At 51.7% G+C, this 25,719-nt stretch overlaps 1 protein-coding gene across 9 annotated transcripts; it reads left to right on the forward strand.

Moving 5' to 3' along the window:
* Nucleotides 1-4,863: 4,863 nt before the first annotated feature.
* Nucleotides 4,864-25,350, forward strand: TMEM19 (transmembrane protein 19). Of its 9 annotated transcripts, XR_003764317.2 has the most exons (9): nt 5,492-5,549; nt 6,134-6,289; nt 6,683-6,796; nt 10,415-10,552; nt 12,166-12,420; nt 16,598-16,807; nt 17,660-17,855; nt 18,779-18,870; nt 20,692-20,768. XR_003764317.2 is itself a non-coding variant. In XM_029078867.2 (8 exons), the coding sequence occupies exons 2-7, from the start codon at nt 6,157-6,159 to the stop codon at nt 17,821-17,823; spliced, it is 1,014 nt and encodes a 337-aa protein (XP_028934700.1). In that variant the 5' UTR covers nt 4,864-5,117; nt 6,134-6,156; the 3' UTR covers nt 17,824-17,855; nt 20,692-20,819. The 9 variants fall into 9 exon arrangements, 7 of the variants coding, with proteins under 7 accessions (XP_028934700.1, XP_028934701.1, XP_028934702.1 ...); XM_029078867.2 differs by lacking the exons at nt 5,492-5,549; nt 18,779-18,870 and adding an exon at nt 4,864-5,117 and having other exon boundaries at nt 20,692-20,819; XM_029078868.2 differs by lacking the exons at nt 5,492-5,549; nt 18,779-18,870 and adding an exon at nt 4,864-5,041 and having other exon boundaries at nt 20,692-20,819.
* The last annotated feature ends 369 nt before the right edge of the window (nt 25,351-25,719 follow it).

The raw sequence follows: 25,719 nt of genomic DNA on the forward strand, positions 1-25,719 counted from the left end.
CTGCTTAACTAGGGATTGGTTTTCTTACGTAAAATAAGAATTCTCACCATCTGTTTTTTAAGATCAGACAGATTTTATGGGTGGCTGTCAAGGAAGGCAGCAAAAATAGCCTTCCTGAGAGTTCCCAGGTTTCTACCGGTCCGGCTACGGAAGGGAGAGTCAAGCCAGAGGCCTGTCCGTTCCATTCCTCGCTCGGCCAGCGGTTAGCGAGCGGCAGGCCATCGGCTACGAGGCAAAACTCACCCGTGCCGGCCAGCGGCGGCACGGGAGAGGGTCGAGGGCGGAGACTCCAGTTGACGGCGCGTGGGGGGGCGACGGTAAACGGCATGCGGATTTTGACCAAGAAGACTCTACGGATCCACTCCGGGAACGATCGCAGACGGAGGCGGGGCGTTCGGGGAGAGCTGCGTCCGTGGCGTCGCCACGGGACGGAGACGACGCGACGGCTAAAGACAAGACGATTATTATTTATTTATCGTATTTATTGAGTGCTTACTCGGTGCAGAGCACTGTCCTACGCGCTTGGAATGTACAGTTCGGCAACGGATAGAGACAATCTGTTGTCACTGTTGGAGACAGAATTTTAGGCTGAATGGACCCTTGGTCCAACCCAGTATGGCATTTCTTAGGTTCTTATTCATCAAACACAACCACTCTTTCTTTAAAAATGACAGAAATGTGTCTTTTTTTTTGGCCTTGCAAAATTTTTCATTGCTTTAAATTAACCTTGTTTTCCTTGCGTTCCTGAAACGTGGCACGTGGTACCCACCGAATGTACTTGCATAGTTTTTCCAATCCAGAAACGGGACAGGGGCTGTTTTCTGGGGAATTACGTCCAACGACGAGGGGAGCAGGAAGGAGAAAAAAGAAGAAGGGAAAAAAAAAAGGAGGAAAGAAGGAAGAGAAATGTAAGAGGGCATTTAGACCGAACCACGTCTCTTGAATTCTCCCATGTTGAGCCCCGTTTGGGACAGGGACCGTGTCCAACCCGATGAGCTTGCATCCACCCCAGCGCTAAGTACAGCGCCTGGCACATAGTAAGCACTTAATACCACAATTATTATTATTATTACTCCTCTTCTTACCCTGGCTCACACCACTCCCGCTCCTTAGAAAATTAATCTTTTGTTTCCTCCCCAAAAATCTGGGGGGAAGGGAAGAAATTATGTGGTAACGGTTAGAAGAGTAAATACAGGTCTATCGATTTGCTTTCCCCTCCCACCCTTCTTTTTCTTCGGGCCAGTAGCATCTTTTGGCACCTCAGAAAAAATGGCAGGTAACGCTATGGAAAAGAGACGGCTGTTTCAAATTTTTTTGGAAGAATTTGCTCTCAAAGCCGCAGCCCGACACCTCGGCAGTTCACACCTGACCGTCGCTGGGAATCCCACTGTCGTTTTGTCTCCGTGCCCTTCCTCTCTTACATACACACAGGCGCGCGGGCAAACACACGCAGACAATTCGTGAATTCCCCCCCGCAGACTGTCATCCTCACACCTTTCTTCTAGAGTCCTTTCACTGCGTGCCGTTGTCCGAGATGTCCCTCCCTGCGTCTCTCTAAATTCAAAGAAATACGAGCTTTAAAGATCAAAATTGCTTAAGGTATTTCTTCAGAACACGAGTAGGGAGGTAAGGCGCGAACCTCTCGCCCGGCTGCACCCGCTCGGCCTCGGCGGCTCACGGGATGGATGAGACTGCTCACGCTTGGGACGGGCGAGTGCTCCAGCCCAGCTCCTCCTCGATGATAATTATGAAGCGGTTACTATGTTCCGGGCACTGTACTAAGCGCTGGGTAGATACAGGTTAATCATGTCGACCCCAGTCCCTCACAGTCTCACAGTCTCAATCCCCATTTTACAGAGGAGGCGACTGAGGCCCAGAGAAGTGAAGTGACTCACCCAAGGCCACCCAGCAGACACGTGGCGGAGCCGGGATTAGAACCCACGACCTCCTGACTCCCAGGCTTGTGCTCTGTCCGTTACGCCGCGCTGCTTCTGCTCCGCACGCGGTAAACGCTCAATAAATACGAGCTGTACAAGGAGCACGGTACGGGCGGGTTCTCTGTTCACGAGGAGTTTACGGTCTGGAGGGGGAGAAAAACATTAAATGATGGTTACGTCCATAACCGAAGCCGCGTGGCTCAGTGGAAAGAGCCCGGGCTGGGGAGACAGAGGTCATGGGTTCGAATCCCGGCTCTGCCACTCGTCAGCTGCGTGACTCTGGGCAAGTCACTTCACTTCTCTGGGCCTCAGTGACCTCATCTGGAAAATGGGGATGAAGACTGTGAGACAACCTGATTACCCTGCATCCCTCCCAGTGCTTAGAACAGTGCTCTGCACATAGTAAGCACTTAACAGATACCAACATTATCATCATTAGGTGCTGAGGGTGGAGTGAATATTGGGAAGCAGTGTGGTCTAATAGAAAGAGAACAGGCCTGGGAGTCAGAGGACCTGGGTTCTAATCACGGGTCTGCTGCGTAACCCTGGGCAAGTCACCTGACTTCTCTGTGCCTCAGTTACCTCATCTCTGAGATGGAGATTAAGGCAGAGGGCTTTATGTGAGATATGGACCGTGCCCAACCTGCTTACCTTTTATCTACTGCAGTGCTTGCTTAGTACAATGCCTGGCAGATAGTGAACGCTTAACAGATATCATGGAAAAAACGGCTCAAAGGGCACAGATCCAAATCCAAAGGTGACGCCGAAGGGAGACCGTGTCTACCGACTCTCTCATACTCTACCGAGTGCTCAGTACGGCGGGCCGCCCGCGGTAAATGCCCAGTAAACGTGTCCGACTGACCGATTAAGGGAAAGGAAGGCTTACTGTGGGGCTGGCCTCTCGGAGGACGTGTGATTTTGGGTGAAGCTCTGAGGGAGATGACTCCATTCTCCTCACCCCGCTCCTCGTGCCCCACCCGCCTTGCCTCGCTCTTCCCCGACCCTTCCCAATCGGACGTCTTTATCGAGCTCTTCCTGGGCGCAGAACACCGGGCTAAGTGCTTGCCTCCCATCCCGTGGCCACGTGAGTCGGCACTCACCCGGGGCGCGGTGCGGCCTAGTGGAATTGCACGGGTTTGGGCGTCAGAGGACCCGCATTACCCTGGGGGAGTCACTTAACTTTTCTGGGCCTCAGTTTCCTCATCTGTTAAAAAAGAAAAAGATTAAATCCTCCTCCTCCTCCCTATTTAAACTACGAGCCACTTTTTTATTATTATGGAGAAGCTGAGTGGCAGCCTGGCTCAGTGGAAAGAGTCCGGGCTTAGGAGTCGGAGGTCGTGGGTTCTAATCCCAGCTCCGCCGCTGGTCAGCTGTGTGACTTTGGGTAAGTCACTTCACCGGGCCTCAGCTCATCTGGAAAATGGGGATGAAGACCGTGAGCCCCACGTGGGACAACCTGATCACCTTGTATCCCCCCCAGTGCTTAGAACGGTGCTTGGCACATAGTAAATGCTTAACAAATGCCAATAATAACTATTATTATTGCTATTATTATGTAATATAATATTGCACCGGTCTAGGCCCTGGGGTAGATACGTGATAATTGGGTTGGACATCCTTCATTCATTCATTCAATCGTATTTCTTGAACGCTTACTGTGTGCAGAGCACTGTACTAAGCGCTTGGGAAGTACAGTTCAGCAACGGATAGAAACAATCCGTGCCCACAACGGGCTCACAGTCTAGAAGGGTGGAGGCAGACATCAAAACAAGTAAACAGGCTTCAGTAGCATCATTATGAGTAGAATTATAGATATATCCTCATCATGAATAAAAATAAATAGAATTCTAATTATGTACCTATACCCACAAGTGCTGGGGGAGAGCAAAGGGATTGGGTTGGGGGCCTTAGTCCCAATCCCCGTCGGCGTGTAAAATCCCCATTTTGCAGAGGAGGGAACTGAGGCCCAGACAGACGAAGCGTGGCTCAGTGGAAAGAGCGCGGGCTTGGGAGTCAGAGATCACGGGTTCTAATCCCTGCTCTGCCGCTAGTCAGCTGTGTGACCTTGGGCGAGTCACTTAACTTCTCTGTGCCTCAGTTACCTCATCTGTCAAATGGGGATTAAAACTGTGAGCCCCACGTGGGACAAACTGATCACCCTATATCCCCCAGCGCTTAGAACAGTGCTTTGCACATAGTAAGCGCTTAACAAATGCCACCATTTATTTTGATTTTTATTTATGAAGCGACCGGCCCGCGGTCACACAGCGGCTGAGTGGCGGAGTGGGGATTAGAACCCTGCTGCCTCCATCCACCAGGCCACGCTGCGTCTGGCGGGACAGGGCCCGCGCCCGGCCCCGTCGGCTTTGGTCGACGCCAGCGCCTAGCAGAGTGCTCAGTAAATAGAGAAGCAGCGTGGCTCAGTGGAAAGAGCCCGGGCTTGGGAGTCAGAGGTCACGGGTTCGAATCCCGGCTCTGCCACTTGGCAGCTGTGGGGCCGAGGGCAGGTCACTTCACTTCTCTGGGCCTCAGTGACCTCATCTGCAAAATGGGGTTGAAGACTGAGCCTCATGTGGGACAACCTGATGCCCCTTAGAACAGTGCTCTGCACATAGTAAAGGCCTAACAAATACCAACATTATTATTATTATTAATAACAAATAACATTATTATAAATGCCTTTTGGGGGGAAAAAGGCGCGGCCCTAGGTGGGGGGGGGGAGGGGAGTGGGTTGGGCCCGACGCATGCGCGGGGCGGGGAAATGGGTTGGGGCCGGCGCATGCGCGTGGTAGGGAGTGGGTTAAGCGTGGCGCATGCGCGGGACGGGGGCGGGGTCATAAACCGGCCCCGCCCCCTAGTCCCTCTCCGTCCAATAGCAGGGCGTCGGCCCGGTGCGCGAGGCGCGGTGGCTCCTCCCCCCCGCGGCAGTGCGTCGCCTCAGCGCAGTGCAGTGCTCTCCGGTGAGGCGCGGCGCCTTCCCCCTTGCCACCGGCAGAGCGTCGCCTCGGCGCGGCCTTGGCCTTCTCCTCCCCTCAGCCCGGGAGGGCGTCTCCCCGGCGGTTCGGCGGCCCCCGGTCCTCCCCCGCCATCAATAGGTGGCCTCGGTGAGGTGCGGCGGCGGCGGGCGGGGCGGCCCCCGGCCCCTTGGCCATTCTCCCGACAGCCTCCGCGGCCGGGCAGGTAGGCCCCCGTCCCCTCGTCCATCCTCCCGACAGCCTCCGCGGCCGAGCGTGGGCAGGGGCAGGTTGGCCCCCGTCCCCTCGTCCATCCTCCCGACAGCCTCCGCGGCCGCTGAGGTAGATCCCCGGCCCCTTGTCCATTCTCCGACAGCCCCCGAGGAGGGCAGGGGCAGGTCGGCCCCCGGCCCCTCGTCCATCCTCCCGACGGCCTCCGCGGCCGGGCAGGTCGGCCCCCGGCCCCTCGTCCATCCTCCCGACAGCCTCCGCGGCCGGGCAGGTCGGCCCCCGGCCCCTTGTCCATCCTCCCGACGGCCTCCGCGGCCGGGCAGGTCGGCCCCCGGCCCCTTGTCCATCCTCCCGACGGCCTCCGCGGCCGGGCAGGTCGGCCCCCGGCCCCTCGTCCATCTTCCCGACGGCCTCCGCGGCCGGGCAGGTAGGCCCCGTCTCCTCGTCCATTCTCCGTAGGCCCCGACCCCTTGTCCATTCTCTGACAGCCCCCGCGGCGGGCAGAGGCGGGTCGGCCCCCGGACCCTTGTCCATCCTCCCGACAGCCTCCGCGGCCGGGCAGGTCGGCCCCCGGCCCCTTGTCCATCCTCCCGACAGCCTCCGCGGCCGGGCAGGTCGGCCCCCGGCCCCTCGTCCATCCTCCCGACAGCCTCCGCGGCTGGGCAGATCGGCCCCCGGCCCCTCGTCCATCCTCCCGACGGCCTCCGCGGCCGGGCAGGTCGGCCCCCGGCCCCTTGTCCATCCTCCCGACGGCCTTCGCGGCCGGGCAGGTAGGCCCCGTCTCCTCGTCCATTCTCCGTAGGCCCCGACCCCTTGTCCATTCTCCGACAGCCCCCGCGGTGGGCAGAGGCGGGTCGGCCCCCGGCCCCTCGTCCATCCTCCCGACAGCCTCCGCGGCCCCAGCGTTTCCCGCCTTTTCCTCAACCCCTCGAGGAGCCGCGGGCCGGACCCTGCCCGTGACCGATGGCCCTCCCGCCCTCACCGCCCGCCTCCACTTCTCTTCCCCCACAGGGGGTCGGGAGCCGCGCCGGCCCATGACGGTCCTCCTTCCCGACAGCATCTGCAAAGAATATTTCAAAATGATGACCAATATAGTCGTTTTGAGCGTCATCATCTGCATTTCTTTATCCTTCTGGATCATCTCTATGACCGCAAGTACCTATTATGGTAAGTGAGCCCCGGATCGGTGGTTTCTTTTGACCTCTTACCGTGTGTGCAGAGCACTCCGGTAATAATGACAGTATTTCTTAAGCGCCGACCGTGTGCCGAGCAGCGTTCTAAGCGCTTGGGAGAGAGCGCCTGTGTATATATTTCCATTTCTCTGATTCTATTTACATCGATGCCTGTTTACTCGTCTCGGTGTCTGTCTCCCCGCCCCGTAATAGTTACGATGGTAACTCTGAAAGGAAACGGTGAATGGTAAAACAGTGTTTTCTGCAAATGTGTTTTTCACGCTTCCTCGTTGGCAAAGCTTCCGTTGACGGTTTTTAATACCGACAACATCTGTATCTTGACCTTTATGTGCATAACCCCGGAAAACCCCCTGTTTACATGTTTCAGGTAACTTACGTCCCGTCTCTCCCTGGCGCTGGTTATTTTCGGTGGTCGTTCCGGTTTTGATCGTCTCAAATGGCTTTAAGAAGAAGAGCTTAGATCACGGTGGAGCTTTGGGAGGTATTTATTTATTGGAATTAAACTGTTAGAGTATTTAAGGGCGGCAAACTATTTGATTTCTGCAGTTTACCTTTTGAACTCCTCTCTCTCCTAAAGCCAGTGCAGACGTGGAGGACGAACGTAGACTAGGCGCTTGAGGATCTCGTATCGCTTTGACAAAGTGCGTGATGTTGGCAATTAGAAAATGATAAACTCATTTACAGTCGGTGGATGTTGCAACGTTCCGAACTCTTATGAAATAAGTCAAGGGACGTCTGTGCGTGGTCCAGACTTGCAGTCAAATCGTTTGGCTCTTGGACTGCTGTGAATAGATTATTCTCTAGGAACCCCCTTTCGGACTAAGGAAATAGCTTTGCCGCCGCCAGGGAGGAAAGGGGAGAACGGAAGAAAGTGCCAGTGCGGTTCAAGTCGGTGGTTGACCAACCCGGTATTCTGCCTCCGGTAACAGCCACCAAAAGATCTTTGGTGAAACAGTTCTAGAATTGCCCTCCTTATGTCCATTTCGTGCCTCGGGTAAGCTCCTCGTGCCTCTAGAAACCCATCATTTTTTGTAGCTGCCTGTGGAGAAGCAGGGGCACGGGGATTAAAGCGGAAATGTGGTCACTTTTGACTGCTGGGGCTCCCTGACTCCAGAATAGCCACGGATTCTCTCCGAAACCCATAGGCTTTGCTGTTCTTGGGTCCGTGGTGTTCCCCTAGACTGTAAGCTCACTGTGGGCAGGGATCGTGTCTACCGATTTATTATAATGTAGCCTCTGTCTGCCCTGCACACTGTAAGTGCTCCATTAATACCTTCCTCCGATTGAGCTGTAGATTTGGGAATCCGTCTTCGTAGAAACGCGGGATTTATTCAGTCTGTCTTCAACCTGCCCAACCTATTTTCTTCGTCCCCGTTTTCCTGTCCAATCCGTGACTTCCCAGAACTGTGCTAAAGGCGCCGTTTCAGACGTGATCCCAAGAAACAGCCATTCGCATCCATCACGTTGGCGGGTCTCGAAAATTAACGGCGTGCCGTCACCTTCCTGCTCTGTGGAATCGCTTCGGATTGTCTGTACTATCCAGCAGTTCGTGATACTTGGCCACTTGAAGTCATGAACCAGAAATCAGTCCGCCGAGAACATCCGAAGAACGATATATTAAGTGCTTGGGAGCTAGCGGGGTGTCTCCCGCCCTTTTTGGGTTTCAGTTTAGCAGTGAATACTGACTCTAGCTCCTCATTAAGAGGGAGAAGGAAAATTGAGCGTTCGACTAGCGAGTGCTCAGAAGTAGGTTGGCAAACTGACCTGTACGGGAGTGTTCCAGGTGGTTGTGAATAGAAAACTGTCTCTTTCAATAGTCTTGAGCACGGTATATGCTAAATACATATAGTATTATGCGCAGAACCCTGTACTAAACGCTCGAGAATACAATGCCGTCATCCTCTGCTCGTCTCTCGTTCCACCCACATAACGTCTGTCACCAATTCCCGTCAGTTCCATCTTCACAACGTTGCTAAATATGCGCATGTCTATAATTCTATGTATTTACACTAATGCCTGTTTACTTGTTTCGATGTGTAAATCTCTATAATTCTCTTAATACTGTTGCTGTTGATGCCTGCTTACTTGTTTTGATGTCCGTCTCCCCCCTTCTAGACTGTAAGTCCGTTATGGGCAGGGATCATCTCTCCGGCTGAATTGTACGCTCCCAAGCGCTTAGTACAGTGCTCTGCAGACAGCACTCAATCAATACGATTGAACGAATGAAAATCTGCCCTCTTCTCTCCATCCAAACCGCTGCCGTGCAGATCCAAGCACTTCAGAGACCTCTCGTCGGAGGGCAACGTTTGAAATGCAGCAGTAAACTCTCCTTAAATGACTTATTTTAATGCAGCTGGACTGACCGCAGATAGGAAAGTGAAAATCCTTCCCTCCGGAGGCGGTACTGGGGAAGAAGGAGCGAGGGAAGAGGAACTAGAAGCACAACGTCAGTAAAAGAGATGTGAATCTAGATTTATCCACAAGTTACTCTAAGCTCTTCCCCAAATGGTTCTCCTTTTGAGTGTATGATCCGTTACCGGGTGAGAGCGCTTCGGAAATGTACTCAGCCAATAAGTCAAGCCAGAAAGGTATCTCGTGAGGACGTCGACACTGTTATGTTGCATAACGTTGATCTTGTTCGGGCAGGGTGTGTATTTCGAAACCAAGTCAAAAAAAGTGGACCTGATTGTGGGCCGATCTCCTCGCTGTGTTTTCATCCTGTGGGAAGAGCTCAAGCATTTAATTTCGGGGATCGTGTCTAACAACTCTGTGTTGGGGTCTCTGTTAAGCGCTTACTCCGTGCCAGGCACCGGACTGAGCGCCGGGGTGGGTAAAAGCGAATCGAGTCGGACACCGTCCCTGTCCCACGTGGGGCTCAAGGTCTTAACGCCCATTTTCTAGATGACGCGAGCGAGGCGCAGAGAAGTGACATGCCTAAGGTCCCACGGCAGCCGAGCGGCAGAGCCGGGATGAGGACCCAGGTCCTTCTGACTTGCAGGCCCATCCTCACTGGGCCACGCCGCCTCTCTCCCAAGCGCTTAGCGCTCTGCGAACGTGCTGAAGAAATATCACCGATTTTTGCTGCTCGAAGCTCTAATCGGAGATCGATTCACCCGGTGCCCAAGATGTAACTTCCCACTGATGCTTGATACAGTTGAAGTGGAGGCACCTTCTTCAGACCACTGGAGTTGCGGTGTGACAGATCTCAAACACCCCTGCTGCTCTGCCACCTTCGACGGTCTTGAAGAATCGCCGTTCTTCCCAAAGAAACGAATTTACTGCTTCAGGGGCGAACTTCAGGAGTTGGGAGAATTGGGCTTTAACTTTTACGTTGGTCTTCTCCTCCATGAAATAATCTAATCTCGGTCAGGGTCCCAGTGAGTCAGATGGCTAAATTGTAACTCTTTGGCGCGGTGATTCCGTTCGAGAGCAGCGCTCGGGACTAAGTGCGGAACTCTCGAGGTTGAAAAATTGATCCGTTTCCGGAAACCGCAAATTTCAACACGCAGTGGGTTCTTGGTGAGCGTCTGACTGCGCTCATTGACGTCGCCATTAAGAGGCAACCTAAAGTTTAGAATAATTCTTTCGTTTTATAAATTTCATCAGGGATCAGTGGGTGTGCTTCGAAAGGCAACTGTGTTGAGACAGACAAGAGAACATCAAGATATTATAAAGAGTCACCCAGCCGTCGTGGTTTAAAAACTTAATCGTAAAGCCCAAGCGCTCAATATGGAGGTCTGCGCATAGTGAGCGCTCAATAAATGCCCTTGATGATGGGCAAGGCCCCAGCTTAAAGTGGTGTAGATACTTTGGAAATAGGTACAGTGGTAATGTGTGACTGTGGGCAAGTCACTTAACTTCTCTGAGCCTCAGTTACCTCATCTGTAAAATGAGGATGAAGACTGTGAGCCTCACGTGGGACAACCTGATGACCCTGTATCTACCCCAGCGCTTAGAACAGTGCTCTGCACATAGTAAGCGCTTAACAAATACCGACATTATTATTATTATTATTATTAATGTCTCGAACATATAGATCGCCACTTAAAAAGTAATGATTTCTGTCAGCTAACTTTTATCTGTATTTTATTTCTTCCAGGACTTGTTGTTGGTTTCATCCTAACCATCGCTAATCTGAGTTTTTTCACCGCTTTGCTGATGTTTTTCCTTTCTTCCTCAAAACTCACTAAATGGAAGGGCAAAACAAAGAAATTGATAGATTCCGAGTATAAAGAAGGTGAGCACTAGAGTAAACTTGCCGCAGAACCACTCTCGTCTCAGGAACTGTGACATCAGAGCGTCTTCTGCTGTCTTGTTTTTGGGTGTTGGTTTTTAAACTCCTATCAGATGTTTAGATCGTCTGGCACTGTGAAATTTATAAGTCTGCTCTCACATCTACAGACACCAAGAGTCGCCTAGTGTACTGAAACGGATAAGAAGAGAATCTGTCATTTCGTAGATTTTTAAATCGTGCATTTATCCTTCCCGTCTCACAAGCCTGTGACCTCGGCGTTACGTTTGACTCCTCTCTGTCATTCAAGCGCCTAGTCAATCCGTCGCCAAATCCTGTCGGTCCCACCTCCGCGGCGGCGCTAAACTCCGTCCCTCTCCATCCAAACTGCTATCACGTTAATACAGTCCCCCATCCTATCCCACCTAGATTTCTGCATCGGCCTCCTTGCCGACGGTCCCACCCTCCCGTCTCTCCCCACTGCAGTCCCTACTTCACTCTGCTGCCCGGATCATCTTTCTACATCTTTCTGTGTCATCCCCATCCTCAAAAATCTCCAGTGGTTGCCCATCCAGCTCCGTATCAAACAAAAACCCCTCACCGTTGGCCTTAAAGCGGTCCATCAACTTGCCCCCTCCTGCCTCACCTCGCTTCTCTCCTTCTGCGTCGCAGCCCGCACACTTCGCTCCTCTCGTGCCAACCTTCTCACTGTGCATGAACTCACCTGTCTCGCCGACGACCCCGGCCTACATCCTGCCCCTGGCCTCTCTCCCTCCTCAAATCCACCAGACGATGACTCTCTCCCCTTCAAAGCCTTATTGAAGGCCCGTCTCCTCCAAGAGGCCTTCCCTGACCAAACCCCATTTTTCCTCATCTCCCACTCCCTTCTGGATCACCCCGACTTGCTCCCCCTTGCTCTTCTCCCTTCCCGGTCCCACAGCACTTAGGTATATATCTGTCATTTTATTTATCTGTATTCGTTCATTCAATAGTATTTATTGAGCGCTTACTATGTGCAGAGCACTGTACTAAGCGCTTGGAATGTACAAATCGGTAACAGATAGAGACAGTCCCTGCCCTTTGACGGGCTTACGGTCTAATCGGGCGAGACAGACAAAAACAGTAGCAATAAATAGTATTGATGTCTGTTGTCTCCCCCACAGACGGCATGTCACGGTTTATTGTCGGATTGTACTTTCCCAAGCGCAGTACGGTGCTCTGCGCACAGATAGCGCTTAAATTCAATTGAATGAATAAATATTGAGCTTATTTTATATTTTGAAGGCTACGTAAAGTGACGTTCAAGAGACTGGGTGTGGAAAATGTCATAAAATAGAATGCATATGGGGTGGGCTTGCGTGTGTTTCAGACACCTTCATCCCATCCCATCTCATCTCATACAGCGCTTTGCAACATAGCGCTTAACAAATACCATCGTCATTATTATGTTGGAAAAAAACATTTGCTTTCAAAATATGCGACAGTACTTGTCAGGGTATTGTACAGTTATTTCAAATTATTTAAAATTTTGTCGTTTGTCACCACGAATTGTAGTTTGGGGGTTTTTTCCCCCTTCCCCGTGCTTTGAAGATGAAAACTGTTCCTGATTTTTTTCTCAGGTGGACAGAGGAATTGGATTCAGGTTTTCTGTAACGGAGCGGTGCCCACCGAATTGGCCCTGCTGTATATGATTGAAAATGGGCCCGGGGAAATTCCGGTCGATTTTACCAAACAGTATACTGCATCGTGGATGTGCTTGTCCCTTTTGGGAGCGTTGGCTTGCTCCGCCGGAGATACCTGGGCTTCTGAAGTTGGTCCCGTCCTGAGTAAAAGCCAGCCGAGGCTGATAACAACGTGGGAGAAAGTTCCAGTCGGTGAGTTTTTATTCGTGTTTCTTATCTCTTGATTTACATACACTCTCTCCCTGTTTGTGACTTTCCAGAACGTTTCTCATTTCTCTAAGTTGGAAAATTTCGTCAGTCGAGCTTGGAGACAGTTTGGTAAAGTACTCCTGCCGTGTGGTATTTGGTCAAAGAAAGCCGCGATCTAGAGATAAATGCAGTGTTCTGTGGGAATTTGTTCATTCAAGCGTATTTATTGAGGAATTATAGTGTGCAAAGTATTGTACTGGGCGCTTGGGAGAGTACAATATAATAATAAACAGACATATTGCCTGCCTATAGTGAGCTTAGGGTCAAGAGGAGGAGACAGACATTCATATAAATAAATTACAGTTATATACGTAACCATTTAAAGGGGTAGTCGAGCACGTACGATTTCCGTTTAGGGAATTTGAGAATTATTAAGGAAAAAGGAAGGACTTTTCACCTAGGGTTTGTCTTAAGGTTACCTTACAGCTGCTTCGGTCTCGGAATTGGCGGTCAGGTGGGCGTCAGACATTTGTTCCCACTTTCAGCTCCCGGAGGCCATGCCAACATTTCTCGTGCCCTTGACTTTATCCTCCGGCAAGAAGAATGCCGGTCGTTCTTCCCCGTTCTTGGCATTGGCTTTCTCCCTCTGCTGTTTAAACCATAAAACATTAAACCAAACATTGCTCATTCAACCGGACTCTCTAATGATCACTCCTCTCCATCAGTGGCCTTTATTGAGCGCTTACATTGTGCGGAGCGCTGTACTGAGCTTTTGGGAGAGGACAGCGTAGCGGAGTTGGTAGACACGTTCCCCGCCCACGAGGAGATCACGGTCTTCACGGCGTAGAGGGCTTCGGCTTCTACGCGGTAGCTCCCTCGAGAATAAAATATTGCGTTCTACCCACGTAGAGCCTGTGGGTTTTTCCGAACCTTAAATGAAAGAAACCTTAAAAGTGGCCTGGCAGATCGTTCCTTGAGAGTCAGTTCAGGATTACTGTTTCCCAGTGACAGTTAATGCAATTAGTTGAGTCTGTGGTGTGTTTAAATGCCAACAGGGCACCCAGACTAGCTCTCCAGGCCCTCATATAGATTCTGTTTACCCTCCCTTCTGCCTCTCCCGTGCACTTAATCCCCGCACTCAACAACACAACATTTACTTGTCTGTATACCCCGTGGGATGCCTCTCTTGCAGTTTCCTTTATTGGCTGAATCCCCTGGTAGAATGGAAGTTCCTTGAGGGCAGAGATCACGTCTATCACCTGCCTACCACGCTCTCCCCAGTGTTTAGTACAGTCCCCTGCACCGAGGTAGCACGCGGTAAAAAAACCATTGATTGCGCTCAGCCCCGGCCGACATCCGACTCCCTTTTAGCCGCAACCAATTTGGGCCCCAGTCTTTTTACTCTCTTTTCTCAACTTGTGGGAGCCGAGCGGGAGGGACTTTATCCCCCGGACTCTTCCGCTCCCCAAAAACTGGGTTTCCCGATCGTTGTCTGGGGTTTTTTAATGATATCCGTTAAGCGCTTACTACGTGCTAGGCACCGTAGCTGTGCCCCGGGGTAGATGGAAGATAATCGGGCTGGACACAGTCCTTGTCCCAAACAGGGTTCCCAGTCTTAATTCCCACTTTACAGGTAAGGAAACTAAAGCCCAGAGAAGCCAAACGACTTGCCCGAGGTCACCCACACAAGTGGCAGAGCTGGGATTCAAACCCCGGTCCTTCATCCCAGGTCCTTCATTCCGCCGGGCCAGGCCGTTTCTAATTCCGTCGGTCAGGTTGTCGCCAGAGAACGTTGTCTCTCCGATTATGAGTTTATGACCTCGATTTTTGCCGGACCCGTTCCCGTGGAAACCCGTTGGCTCTTTCGCGGACTTCTCTCCCACCTCAGCCCGCTTTGGTTATTTCTCCGTGACCGAAATCTGCTCGCTGTACATCTCACACCCTCGGCCAACGCTATTGCTTAAATTTGGCCTCCGAGCAAAGGAGTTATGTTTTGGCTCTCTTCCCGTCTGATTTCCCTCCATATGCCGTATATAGTCCTCTGCCAATACTCACATTTGCTATGGTTTTCCAACAATTGCTGGTCTTCTCCATTAACGGTGGAATCCAGGTAGGAGAGGCCTCTCTTTGAAGAGACCCCCTAGAAGGAAGGACCAGAATATACTTATATCAACCAGTCAGTCAGTGGTATCCCAGCTCTGCCACTCGTCAGCTGTGTGACTGTGGGCAAGTCACTTAACTTCTCTGTGCCTCAGTTACCTCATCTGTAAAATGGGGATTCAGAGTGTGAGCCCCACGTGGGACAACCTGATTCCCCTGTGTCTACCCCAGCGCTTAGAACAGTGCTCTGCACGTAGTAAGCGCTTAACAAATACCAACGTTATTATTTATTGAGTACTTCCTGGGTGCAGAGCCCTGAACTAAGCAGCTGGGAGAGTACGACACTAGACAGTTATAGCAGTTCCCTGCCCACCAGGAGCTGACAGTCTAGAGGAAAAGACAGACTTTAAAATAAAGTACACATCTGTACATCAGTGCTGTAGGGCCTGGTGGACGGTGAAAATCGATTTCTTCGAGTACAGATCGAAGGCAAAGCAGAAGGAAGAGAGAGAAGGGGAAATGAGGACTTAGGGAAAGCCGAGTGGAGGAGAGAAGATTTTAGTGAGGCTTTTAAGCCCCTCTCAGGGTCACACCTGGAGAGATTCCACTACTCTACCTCCGCTCCGGGAGGGAGAGTCGAGCAGAGTCCAGTCCATTCCTAGCTCGGCCAGCGGCCGGCGAGTGGAAGGCCATCGGCTACAGTCAAAACTCCCCCGTGCTGGGCAGCGGCGGCACGGGAGAGAGTCGAGGGCGGAGATTGGGGCTTACCTAGTGGAAGGAAGGACTGGTAAACCATTTCTGCATTTTTACCAAAAAAAAACTCCACGGATACGCTGCCGGAACGACCCCGGGTGGACCGGGGCGTTCCGGGAGGGATGCGTCCATCGTGTCGCTGTGGGTCGGAGACGACCTCACAGCAGAAGACAAGACAGAAAGCCTTTGAGGATGGGGAGGGTAGTGATGTGTTGTATATGAAAGGGGAGGTAGGTTTTTTTTTTATTGCTATCTGTTAAGCACTTACCGTGTGGCAGGGACTTAACCGACTGCTGGTGTAGATACAAGCTGATCGTCCTAATCCCCATTTTACAGATGAGAGAAATGAGTCACGGGCAAGTGAAGCGACCTGCTCGAGGTCACACAGCAGAGTGTTAGAACCCGGGTCCTCCGACTCCCAAGACCGTGCTCTTCCCCCTAAGCCACGCTGCTTCTCTGATCAGATCGGACACAGTCCCTGTCCCGCCCGGGCTCACAGGCTTAATCCCCATTTTACAGATGAGGTAAATGAGGCACAGAGAAGGTAATTGACTTGTCCAAGGTCACACGGCAGACAGGTGGCAGAGTAGGGATTCGAACCCAAGTCCTCTGACTCCCAGGCCTGTGCTCTATCCGCGAGGCCAGGCTGCTTCTCATGTATGTACACATCCTTTTACACCGCTGTTTTCCATGGCCCGGTATTCATTTTTAGTCAAACGTATTTATCGAGCGCTTACTGTGTGCCGAGAACTCTGCTGAGCTCTTGGGAGAGTTCAGTTTAACGGAGTTGGTCGACTCATTCCCCGTTCACGAGGAGCAGCGTGGCCTAGTGGGAGGAGCACGGGCCTGGGAGTCAGAGGACCTGGGTTCTAATCTCGGCTCTGCCACTTGCCTTCTGGGTCACCCTGGACAAGTCATTTAACTTCTCTCTGTCTCTCATTTCCCTCATCTGCAAAATGGGGATTCAGTGCCTGTTCCCTCTCCTACTTGGGCTGCGCGCGTAATTATCCGATGATCTTGTATCCACCCCAGAGTTCGGTCTAGGGCTTGACCCGTAGTAAGTGCTTCACAGGTAAGACAACCATCGTCGTCTTCTAGGAGCTTCCAGTCTGCGGGAGGAGACGGACGTTATAGCAGATTACGGATACGTAATTTTATGTCCCTCTCCCCCTCTAGACTGAAAGCTCCCCTTGGGCGGGGCCCGGGACTAAGCAACCCCCGGGTGTCGAAGTTATATTTTTAATTATCCGTACGTCCCGGTTCACGGTGGCAGGGTGATCGTCCTTTAAGAACGCGCCTTTCTCGAAGAACCCCTTTTATTCTCCAGGGACCCACGGCGGGATCACCTTAGTGGGCGTCATCTCGAGCCTCCTCGGTGGCACGTTCGTGGGCGTGGCCTATTTTCTCGCCCAGCTGGTTTTCGTGAACGATTTGGACATTTCAGCTCCCCAGTGGCCACTCGTGGCATTCGGCGCTCTGGCGGGATTACTAGGGTCGGTCCTCGACTCCTACTTGGGAGCGACAATGCAGTTCACCGGTACGTAGGTGGTGTCTTTTCGTTTCAGTGGCGACGTTGCGCCCCGGGAGGTTGCGGAAGTCGGCGGGGAGGGTGCCGTTGGTGATTGTATCGGAGCACCTCCTCAGTGGACGGAAAGGGCCTAGGCACGTGTGTGACAGGAGTCTTGCCTGCAAGGAGTTTTCAGCCCTAGAATGATGAAAAATTACGGTCATCGGGAACCGCTCAGGACGTGCAAAGATTCTTCTAGAATTTGCTTATGTGTTTCTGCCACATTAAGAGCGATCTTAGGAGAAGAGATGAGAGAGTTGAGGGTGAAAAGAGCCGTGTTACCGCTAAGTAAACTTTCCCTGGACATCCCGGACCGAAAGGCTTGATTTCCAGTAGATGATGGAAAGCATGCCTTTCGCCCGTTTATTTTCCCCAGACGATTGACGTTCGGGTTTCTCCGCGGGGATTTTCTTCTTCCTCTCCCCCCTCCTGCCCTCCTCGCTTCTTTCCTCATAGGAGAATGTCAGTCGGAGACTCCGTGCTAGCATTTCCGGGAGCCGTAGCTCTTTCGTGCGAAATGAGGAGCAGGGCAACCTCAGAGAGCGTTCCGCATCCTCGGCATTCGTAAGCCTATCGGCGATATCCCCCCCCCGCCGTCCGTATCACGAGCATCGAGGAAATGAGTAACGAGTGGTCCGACCTGCTTCTCTCGTATCCATCCCAGCCCTTGAACAGCAGTAATAGTTTTTATTAAGCATTAGACAGTTTCAGTGGGTGTGAGAGGAGTCGGTCTTTGGCAGAATGCCCGCCCTAGCTGTCTCTGGGAGACCGCTTCGTGCCGCAAAGCTTGAGAACTGACTCTTCCTTTACTTCCCACCCCAGGTCTGGATGAAAAAACCGGCCTCGTCGTCAACCATCCTAGAAATGCTGTGAGACACATCTCTGGGAAACCGATCCTCGATAACAATGCAGTGAATCTCTTTTCTTCCGTACTCATCGCTCTGTTGCTTCCTAGTGTAGCCTGGGCGTTCTGGCCCCGAGAGTGAGCCGCGTTTAATCTTTCTAATCCGAAACCATGGTGAGTTCACAGAAATAGGTCGTGGACGGGAGCTTTCTCCTCACAGACGTTTTAATGGGTATTTATTTTATTTTTTGATGCGTGGGTGGGTGGAGGTGGGGGGATTTGTTAAGCACTGGGAGGGGGAATCCTCATTTTAACCTCTCCTGGCTTGGAACCTCATGCGACAGTTGAGATCTTTAGAGCCGAAGAGCGCACGTCGGACAAAAACGCCTCACTGTTGACTTCAGAACTCTCCGTCACCTTGCCCCTTCTTACCTCACCTCCCTTCTCTCCTTCTCCATCCCAGCCCGCGCACTCCGCTCCTCTGGTGCTCACCTTCTCCCTTGGGCCTCCACCTCGCCTGTCCCGCCGTCGACCCCGGCCCGCCTCCCACCTCTGACCTGGAACGCCCTCTCTCCTCCAATCCGCTAAACAATCCCTCTTCCCCCCTTCAAAGCCCTACTGAAGGCTCACCTCCTCCAAGAAGCCTCCCCAGACTGAGCCCCACTTTTCCTCAGCTCCCCCACCCTTCCACGTCACCTCGACTCGCGCCCTTTTGCTCTCCCCCCTCCCCGCCCCACAGCACTTAAGTATACGTATATATATCGATAATTCTATTTATACCGATGCCTCTCTACTCGTTCTGATGTGTATATAGCCGTGATTCCATTTATATCGATGGCTTTTTACGTCTGCCTCCCCCTTTCAAAACCGTCCGCCCGGTGTGGGCAGGGATCGTCTCTCTCTATTGCTGAATTGCATTTCCCAAGCAGCTAGTACAGTGCTGTGCACACAGTAAGCGCTCAGTAAATAGAGTTGAACGAATGAATATGACTGTCCTTCATTTCCCAAGGCGGTGCTCCTATCCGTGGCCGCACATGTGGCCGAGAAGGCTGACGCAGTCAGTCAGTGATATTTATTAAGCGCTTTCTTCCGTGCAGCGCACTGTACTAAGTACCTGGAAGAGTAGCAGAGGGAGGAGAGCGGGGATTCGAGGACTCCGCCGAGGTTGCAAGCCCTGAGAAAGTGTCAGGTACGACTGTAAAATTAAGTAGCGGAGAGAGGATTTGGACGGAAGGGTGTTCGGGGTGTCGTAAGGTGCCGGTGGGACATCCCTCTGGAGATGTGCCGCGGGGAGAGGAAATAGGAGATGGCGGACGGGGAGAGGGGTTGAGGAACCGTCCGCATAGAGAAAGGTGCTGAGATGGGGGGAACAGATGAACATCCTAAGTAGAAAGTGAAAAGAGACTCAGAATAAAGCCTTGCGGGGACACCCGTAGGGAGGCGAATTGAACGCACGTAAAGGTAGACGGAGGGGAGCCATCGGGGTGCGTGGTTGAAGATGGCAGGCGGGAAGGGAAGAAGGGTGGGAGCAAGCGAGAGGGGATGGATTCAGCGGGATAGATCTCTTTGAGAGAGAGTTGGGAAGGATGAGGAAGTTGGAGAGGAGGTGGCGACCTGAGCGTGAAGAAACCGTTTTCTCTTCCCGGGTTGTCAGCGGAAACCTTTGACCTGTGTAGCGTTCCTGGGTGTGGACTGGTGCGTCAGTGAGCTTTGCTTCAGACTGCCCGCCAGACCGGAGCTTTGTGCTATAACCGCAAAGCAATTCAAGATGGTTCGTCGGGCTCCCCGGTCTCTTACCTCCGCAGCGCAGCCAGCTTCCTCGGGCAGTTCCCGCGGGACCGTCTCGAAGATTTTTGAAGGTGCCTGGGGTCCGTTGAGCTGGTCTGACTCCTGCTCGCGGCCCGTGGCCTCTCCCGGCACGGCGGCCTACTAGTAGTGGTGCTTATTAAGGGCTTACTCTGTGCACACCACCGTCCCGAGCTCTGGGAGAGAATGCGCAGGGGAGAATTAGACACATCCCCGCCCCGCCAGGGGCTCACACGTTAAGAGAGATCATCAGGTCGGGCACAGTCCAAGTCCCACACGGGGTTCACGGTCTTCATCCGTCCTTTACAGATGAGGGCACTGAGGCCCAGGGCAGTTAAGCCACTTGCTCAGGGTCACACAGCAGGCAAGTGGCGGAGTCGGGATTAGAACCCAGGCCCTCCGGCCCCCAGGTCTGGCCTTTTTCCACTAGGCCGGGCCGCATCTCCAGCCTAGGCTAGGCTTCTCAGTCCATTGGTTATGGGGGAAAGGACTAAACCTGGCACTCCTCCTCAATAAACCATTTCCTCGTCGGTGAATTTCTCGAGGCTGCCAAATCGACGCGGCCCTTTTCAGGGCCACGGCCTTTTGATGGTGTCGGATGATTTTACGCGGTCAGTGGACACCGCTGGTGTAGCTCCCGGTGCATCCAGCGCTTAGAACGGTGCCCGGCGCATAACAAAACCGTCATTATTATTTCCCGTATCCATCGTACTCCGGAGGAAATTCAACGTGACCACCCTCTCTTGCCTTGAAATCTCCCGTGATTCTGAGCTCGTCAGCTTGGGAAGCCGATACGTAGGGCTCTCCGGATCCTTTTCTCTTGCCTCTCTTTGACCCGACAGGGCCGTGTGCACTAAGGAGGAGAGCGAAGCGCTTTTGCTTAGCCCTTTTGGCCTAGGGACATCAGTGAGCCACGTAGGGCTCTCGGCCAATTTGGGAGGACAGTCTCTGTGGTGCCCCCGGAGAAGGGGACGTCTTCTCCGGATGGATGCCCGCCCCCGGCATCCGTCGCCGAACCGTCTGCTCCGGCAGCCCGATCCAGGGCTGGGGAGTCGGCGCCCTGTCGGCCCGTTCGCCGAGCGACAGGTGCCCCCTCTCCCCGGGGCGGTCGCTCTCACGATTTTGCAGCCGCTTCCCGGCGTCCCACGGGGCCGCCGTTTTCCCGCTGCCTTTTTCACGGGTTTTCTCTGTCGTTGAACCCCAGGACGACCGTAGCTCCGGTGAGCTAGCCGGGACTTGGAGGCGCCGAATAAGAACATCCCCCCGGGGACTTGTCGGGACCGCTTTTCAGCCGGATGACGACGGACCCTTAGAGGAGAAGAGCGGCTCCTTTACCACATCCTCTGGGAAGCGGAACGGATTCCCCCGCCCCGCGGCATCTCTCGGTTTCCGCGACCTTGGGGAGCGAGAGAATGGATGAAGAAATTGAACAACCTGGATCCCACCCGTGCTGCCCACCCACATGCCAGTGAATGTTACCTGATTCGGGCGAAAGAGGGTGGAAGAAAATTACTGTCAGAATTGGAACTTTCCTTTTTTCTGTCCTGCTTACCTGGCGGAAAGCCGCGAGGGTCCAAAGCCTCGGCTTTGGATCGATCACTCTCCAGGTTTTGTCTGATGAAAAATTGCAAATAAATGCACTAGGTAGTCTCAGATTTCAAAGAGTTGGAAAAGCCTCTAAGCCGAGATTTGAGGGGAACGAGTGCGATTCGGGGAGATTGAAAAATCTTTCTTTTGTGATGGAGATAAGAATTTATGTTCATAATGCCCATTTGCAGGCAGTATGTAATTAATTTAGTGAATGTTTTTAACCTCCTCTCGTGAAGCTGTTTTTAAATTTGGTTTAGGAATCCAGTTTAAACTTCTCATGTTGAGCAGTAAAAACGTTTTTATATGCCTTTATGGTATGTAAGCTCTTACTCTGTGCCAGCCATCGTAGGAAGCTCTGGGGTAGAAGAAGGCTAATCAAGTCGGATGGACATGGTCCAAATCCCTGGTGAGGCTCACGGTTTTCATCCCCATTTGACAGATGAGGTAACTGAGGCACAGAGAAGTGAAGTGACTTGTCCAGGATCACACATCAGACAAAGTGGCGGAGCCGGGATTAGAACCCGGATCCTTCTGTCTCCGGCCCGGGCTCTAGCCACTAGGCCAAGCCGCTTCTCTTGTCTCTTTACCCTAGTTTTTCTGGATGATGATGAATGTTGCACTGAATTAGGACCGCTTGATAAGGGGTGTCTCTAAAAAAATGTGAATGTTTAATTTTGGGTATACTTTTTGTGAATTTTTTATTTTTTGAAGGGTAGTTAAGTGCTTATTACGTGCCAGGCACTGTTCTAAGCACTGGGGTGGGTGCAAGCTAATCAGGCTGGCCAGTCTTGTCCCACACGGGGCTCACAGTCTCAATCCCCATTTTGCAGATGAGGGAACTGAGGCACAGAGAAGTGAAGTGACTCGCCCGAGGTCAGGCAGCGGACGAGTGGCGGAGCCGGGACTGGAACCCAGGTCCTCCTTACACCCCTGCCCGTGCTGTAACCGCTAGGTCTCGCCGGTCCTTTGCATCGGATCCCAGACTTAAGTGCTTTCCAGTGGACGGATTTGTGTTTAGCGTTACTTTCGTAGGCCCCCGTCTCGTGGTTTTTTTTTCCTTCTAAACCACCGTGAACGTGATTTAAAGGGCCCTATGGGATTCCCCATCACCATTACGATTTCCTCGTTAGATTTTTGAATTGCTCAGGCCATCTCTGAAGTGGTTATAAATCAGCCCTGGGTGGATCGTTTTCTAAGCAGGTTAATGGGGTAAAGGAGGCTTGCAGACTCTCATCTCTGAGAGTTAGTTTTTAGAACCGAAAGGCACAGAGGCGCCAAAATGGGTCGGGTGTATGTAGGATTCAAAGTTGCAGATTCTTAAAATTAAAATCTTGGCATTATTACGGTATTTGTTAAGCGCTTCCTTTGTGCCAGGCAGCGTACCAAGCACGGGGACGACGTAAGGGCTGAAGTAGTTGGCACTATTGCGTGAAGTCGTGTAAGAGCACGTGTGCGTTCGTGGGGTTTTGGGTGGTACTCGTTAAGCGCTTACTACGTGCCAGGGTAGGTACAAGCTAATCAGGTCAGACCCGGTACGTGTCCCGTTTTACAGACGAGGTAACCGAGGCACGGAGAAGCTAAGTGACTGGCCCAAGGTCACACAGCGGACGAGTGGCGGAGCTGGGATTAGTACTCGGGTCCTTTCGACTCCCAGGCCCGACCTCTCTTCGCTCGCTGCTTCTGTGTTTTCTGGCGTGGGAAGTATTAAATGGGTCAAACAGAGATCCGTGGACTACTGCCCTAACTAAAATTCAGGTTAAGAAGGAATGGTAGGGGAGAATATCATTAAACTGGATTGTAAATCAGACCAAAGTGAGAAGATTTGCTGACACGGGAAAGGGATGAAATTAGGAACACGGAGAGATCAAGATCCGAAGGAATCTTAGCCAGAGGTTAGAGTAGGAAGACTAAATACCGTGCAGGTGGATAAGTTGGAGAAAAAAAATTAGAGCAGAGAGGTGTTTCTTTATCGTATACTCTTTTTGAATATTCGTATAGATACTTTGGTTTCGTGTTCTCATTCAGTACGTTGGAGTTATTAATACGGATAGTGATATTATTTAATGCAAAATCAGGGATGTGAGTTTCTAAAAAAGGAAAATCCTTTGGTCAGAAAAATGAATTTATGATGTGATGAAATTGATCTTTGACCTTTATCTTTAATCTTTAACCAGCTCCCACAAATTGAAAGAGTCCATTTGAAGATAATGAAATATTTTCTGTCTAATGGGCCAACGGATGCCCGGTTTTTAAAATCGAAGTACAGATTTGTCTTAGCGTTCACCTACCGTGGTAGATTTTCATGTTCCAAATCAATCCTCCGGGCTCTGGGTACTCAAGGAACTTTCTTTCAGGGTGAGTCCAGGGTTTTACTCCACCGCACTGAGGTTCTTTCCATGACTTTTATCCGAATTTAGGTGCCCCACACCTTGTTCCCGAAAGGGCAAAGGTTTATGGTTGACAGAGCTTTCTCTTAGCCTTTGGGGAAATCCAGTGCTGAAGTCTCAAAGCTTAGCTCAGCGCTCTTTCCACTTTAGATCTGGATTTAAATCTTGCTCTCTCCACTGTAGATCTGGATTTAAATCTTGCTCTCTCCACTGTAGATCTGGATTTAAACCTTGCTCTCTCCACTTTAGATCTGGATTTAAATCTTGCTCTCTCCACTTTAGATCTGGATTTAAATCTTGCTCTCTCCACTTCAGATCTGGATTTAAACCTTGCTCTCTCCACTTTAGATCTTAGATTTCCTAGCTCCGAATTGGAGTGACGGAGGTGAGGAGCGTGTTCATTTCCATCCATCAGCGGCATTTATCTAAGACTCGCCGTATCCAGAGCGTTGTACTAATCGCTTGAGAAAGAACGGTGCGATAGAGTGGACGTGATCCCTACCTACAAGGAGTTTAAAGGTGGGGACAGGTACTGAAATAGATTACGGAGAGGGGAAATAGCGAACGTGTTCACCGACTCTGTTGTGTTGTACCCTCCCGTGCTCTGCCCACCCATGCCTCCGATAAATACCGTTGACCGATAGGAGGATATTTACCTAAGGGCCGTGGGGCTGGGGTTTATTTTTCAGCAGCCCGGCTCCCGGCGAGCCTCGAGTGGTCCTGCAGCCCGAGTATCCTCGGGCTAAATATTGGAAGTTTCCAGCGGGGCGCCAAGCTGCTCCAGAAAGAGATTTTAGGACAGGTCTTGCGGGTCCGTTTCTCACTCACTGAGCCACCCGGGGCTATGTCGTCTGCCACTCAGGTTAACCTACAATCTCCATGCGCGTTCTAACGTGTATTTTTCCTCAAAGGTTCACGTTGGGAGTAGGCAGCGTAAGGAAGAGAAGAATCCCTGTCCAGCGGATAGTCACGGGAATATCAGGGACCGGAAGGTCTTCTGGAATCGAGTAGTTATTTCTAACTCGAAGCACCCTTAAAGCGCTCTCCCTCCGTCTCCTCTTGCTTTCCTTCCTCTCCCTCATCGTCCTCTTCAGGTTTCCTTCTATCACCATCTCTTTTTTTAATCATCGCTTCATCACCCCGCACCCCTCCAAGTATCGGATCACCTTAAGACCCTCATCCCCCCTCCCAATATAAAAGAATTGCGATTGGTCTGGTCTGGAGAAGTTTTGTGTGTGTGTTGTTTTTTTTTAATTTGACATTGAGTTCATACAACCAAAGCTAGGTTAAAGATTCTTAAACTGTGTTCCCTGATTATTTTTTTTTTTGCAGTTTCCAATTTACCTTAGCGATCTTCAGAATGTAACCATACTAGGGGCTGCTTCTGAACCCTTCTTTTTTCTACCCCTTCCATAAAAAGTTCATCCCCAGGATGCGGTTTCATCACTTCCGAATTGGTAGGTTTTTAAAACATCCATATGCCCTTTCCCTCTGGGTGTCTTTTGTTTGTTTTTTAAGGGTGAGTTTGTTCTGGGTGGGGAAAGGGGCCGCTAATTCTGTTGTATTCTACCCTCCCAAGCACGGCACTAACCACTGGGGTAGATAGCAATTGAAACTGACTCCTCTGCCCGAGTCCTCCAGAGATCTCGCTGACAGAACGTTTTGTTCCTCTCCCTCCGCAGTTCCCCCAGTAGTCATGTTGCCTCTGACCTTTGGTTTACCGCATTTTGTCATCCATACCACATCCCTCTGCCTCCCTGAGTTTCAACCTGTTCAAACTGTAGGGGGTTTCTTTCATCTCCTCTACTGTGCATCACTCCTGCTGAACCCGACTCCAGGGCTTATGTAAAATTACCCCTTATGATAATAAATCCTTTCCATTCTAAGTTCGTCCTTGATATTTCCGATTTCCCGGTCCTACCGACTCCGTCACCGCTTCTTCCCAACCCACTTTCCCCGCTTTGCCACCACCCGGCTCTCCTCCTGCTCGGCCGGCTGCGGGATGGGACTTTTAAAACATTGCTCAGTCTCTCCTGGTGACTTTTGTGCTTTTACATATATAAAAATCAGTCCGTGAAACACATTTGGATCTTCCCCAAAGCCGCATCCGTCGTGTCCGGTTAAGTTTTATCTCCTTTGGTGCCCCCCGGCCCATTCCTCCCTTTAGAGAGTGAGACGAGGTCCTAAAATAAGAGTCTCCCGGGTATCATCTGTATGTGAGCGATGTATTAAAAAAACATTGGGAATAAAAGTTT

This window comes from Ornithorhynchus anatinus, chromosome 14 (assembly GCF_004115215.2).
Source record: "Ornithorhynchus anatinus isolate Pmale09 chromosome 14, mOrnAna1.pri.v4, whole genome shotgun sequence".
NCBI lineage: Eukaryota > Metazoa > Chordata > Mammalia > Monotremata > Ornithorhynchidae > Ornithorhynchus > Ornithorhynchus anatinus.

What these genes read in the sequence shown, in the direction of transcription:
- TMEM19 (XM_029078867.2), top strand. Translation starts at nt 6,157, where the DNA reads ATGACGGTCCTCCTTCCCGACAGCATCTGCAAAGAATATTTCAAAATG. An exon ending in GACCGCAAGTACCTATTATG is followed by an intron (nt 6,290 to 6,682) that starts GTAAGTGAGCCC and finishes TACATGTTTCAG; the next exon opens with GTAACTTACGTCCCGTCTCT. An exon ending in AGATTCCGAGTATAAAGAAG is followed by an intron (nt 10,553 to 12,165) that starts GTGAGCACTAGA and finishes TTTTTTTCTCAG; the next exon opens with GTGGACAGAGGAATTGGATT.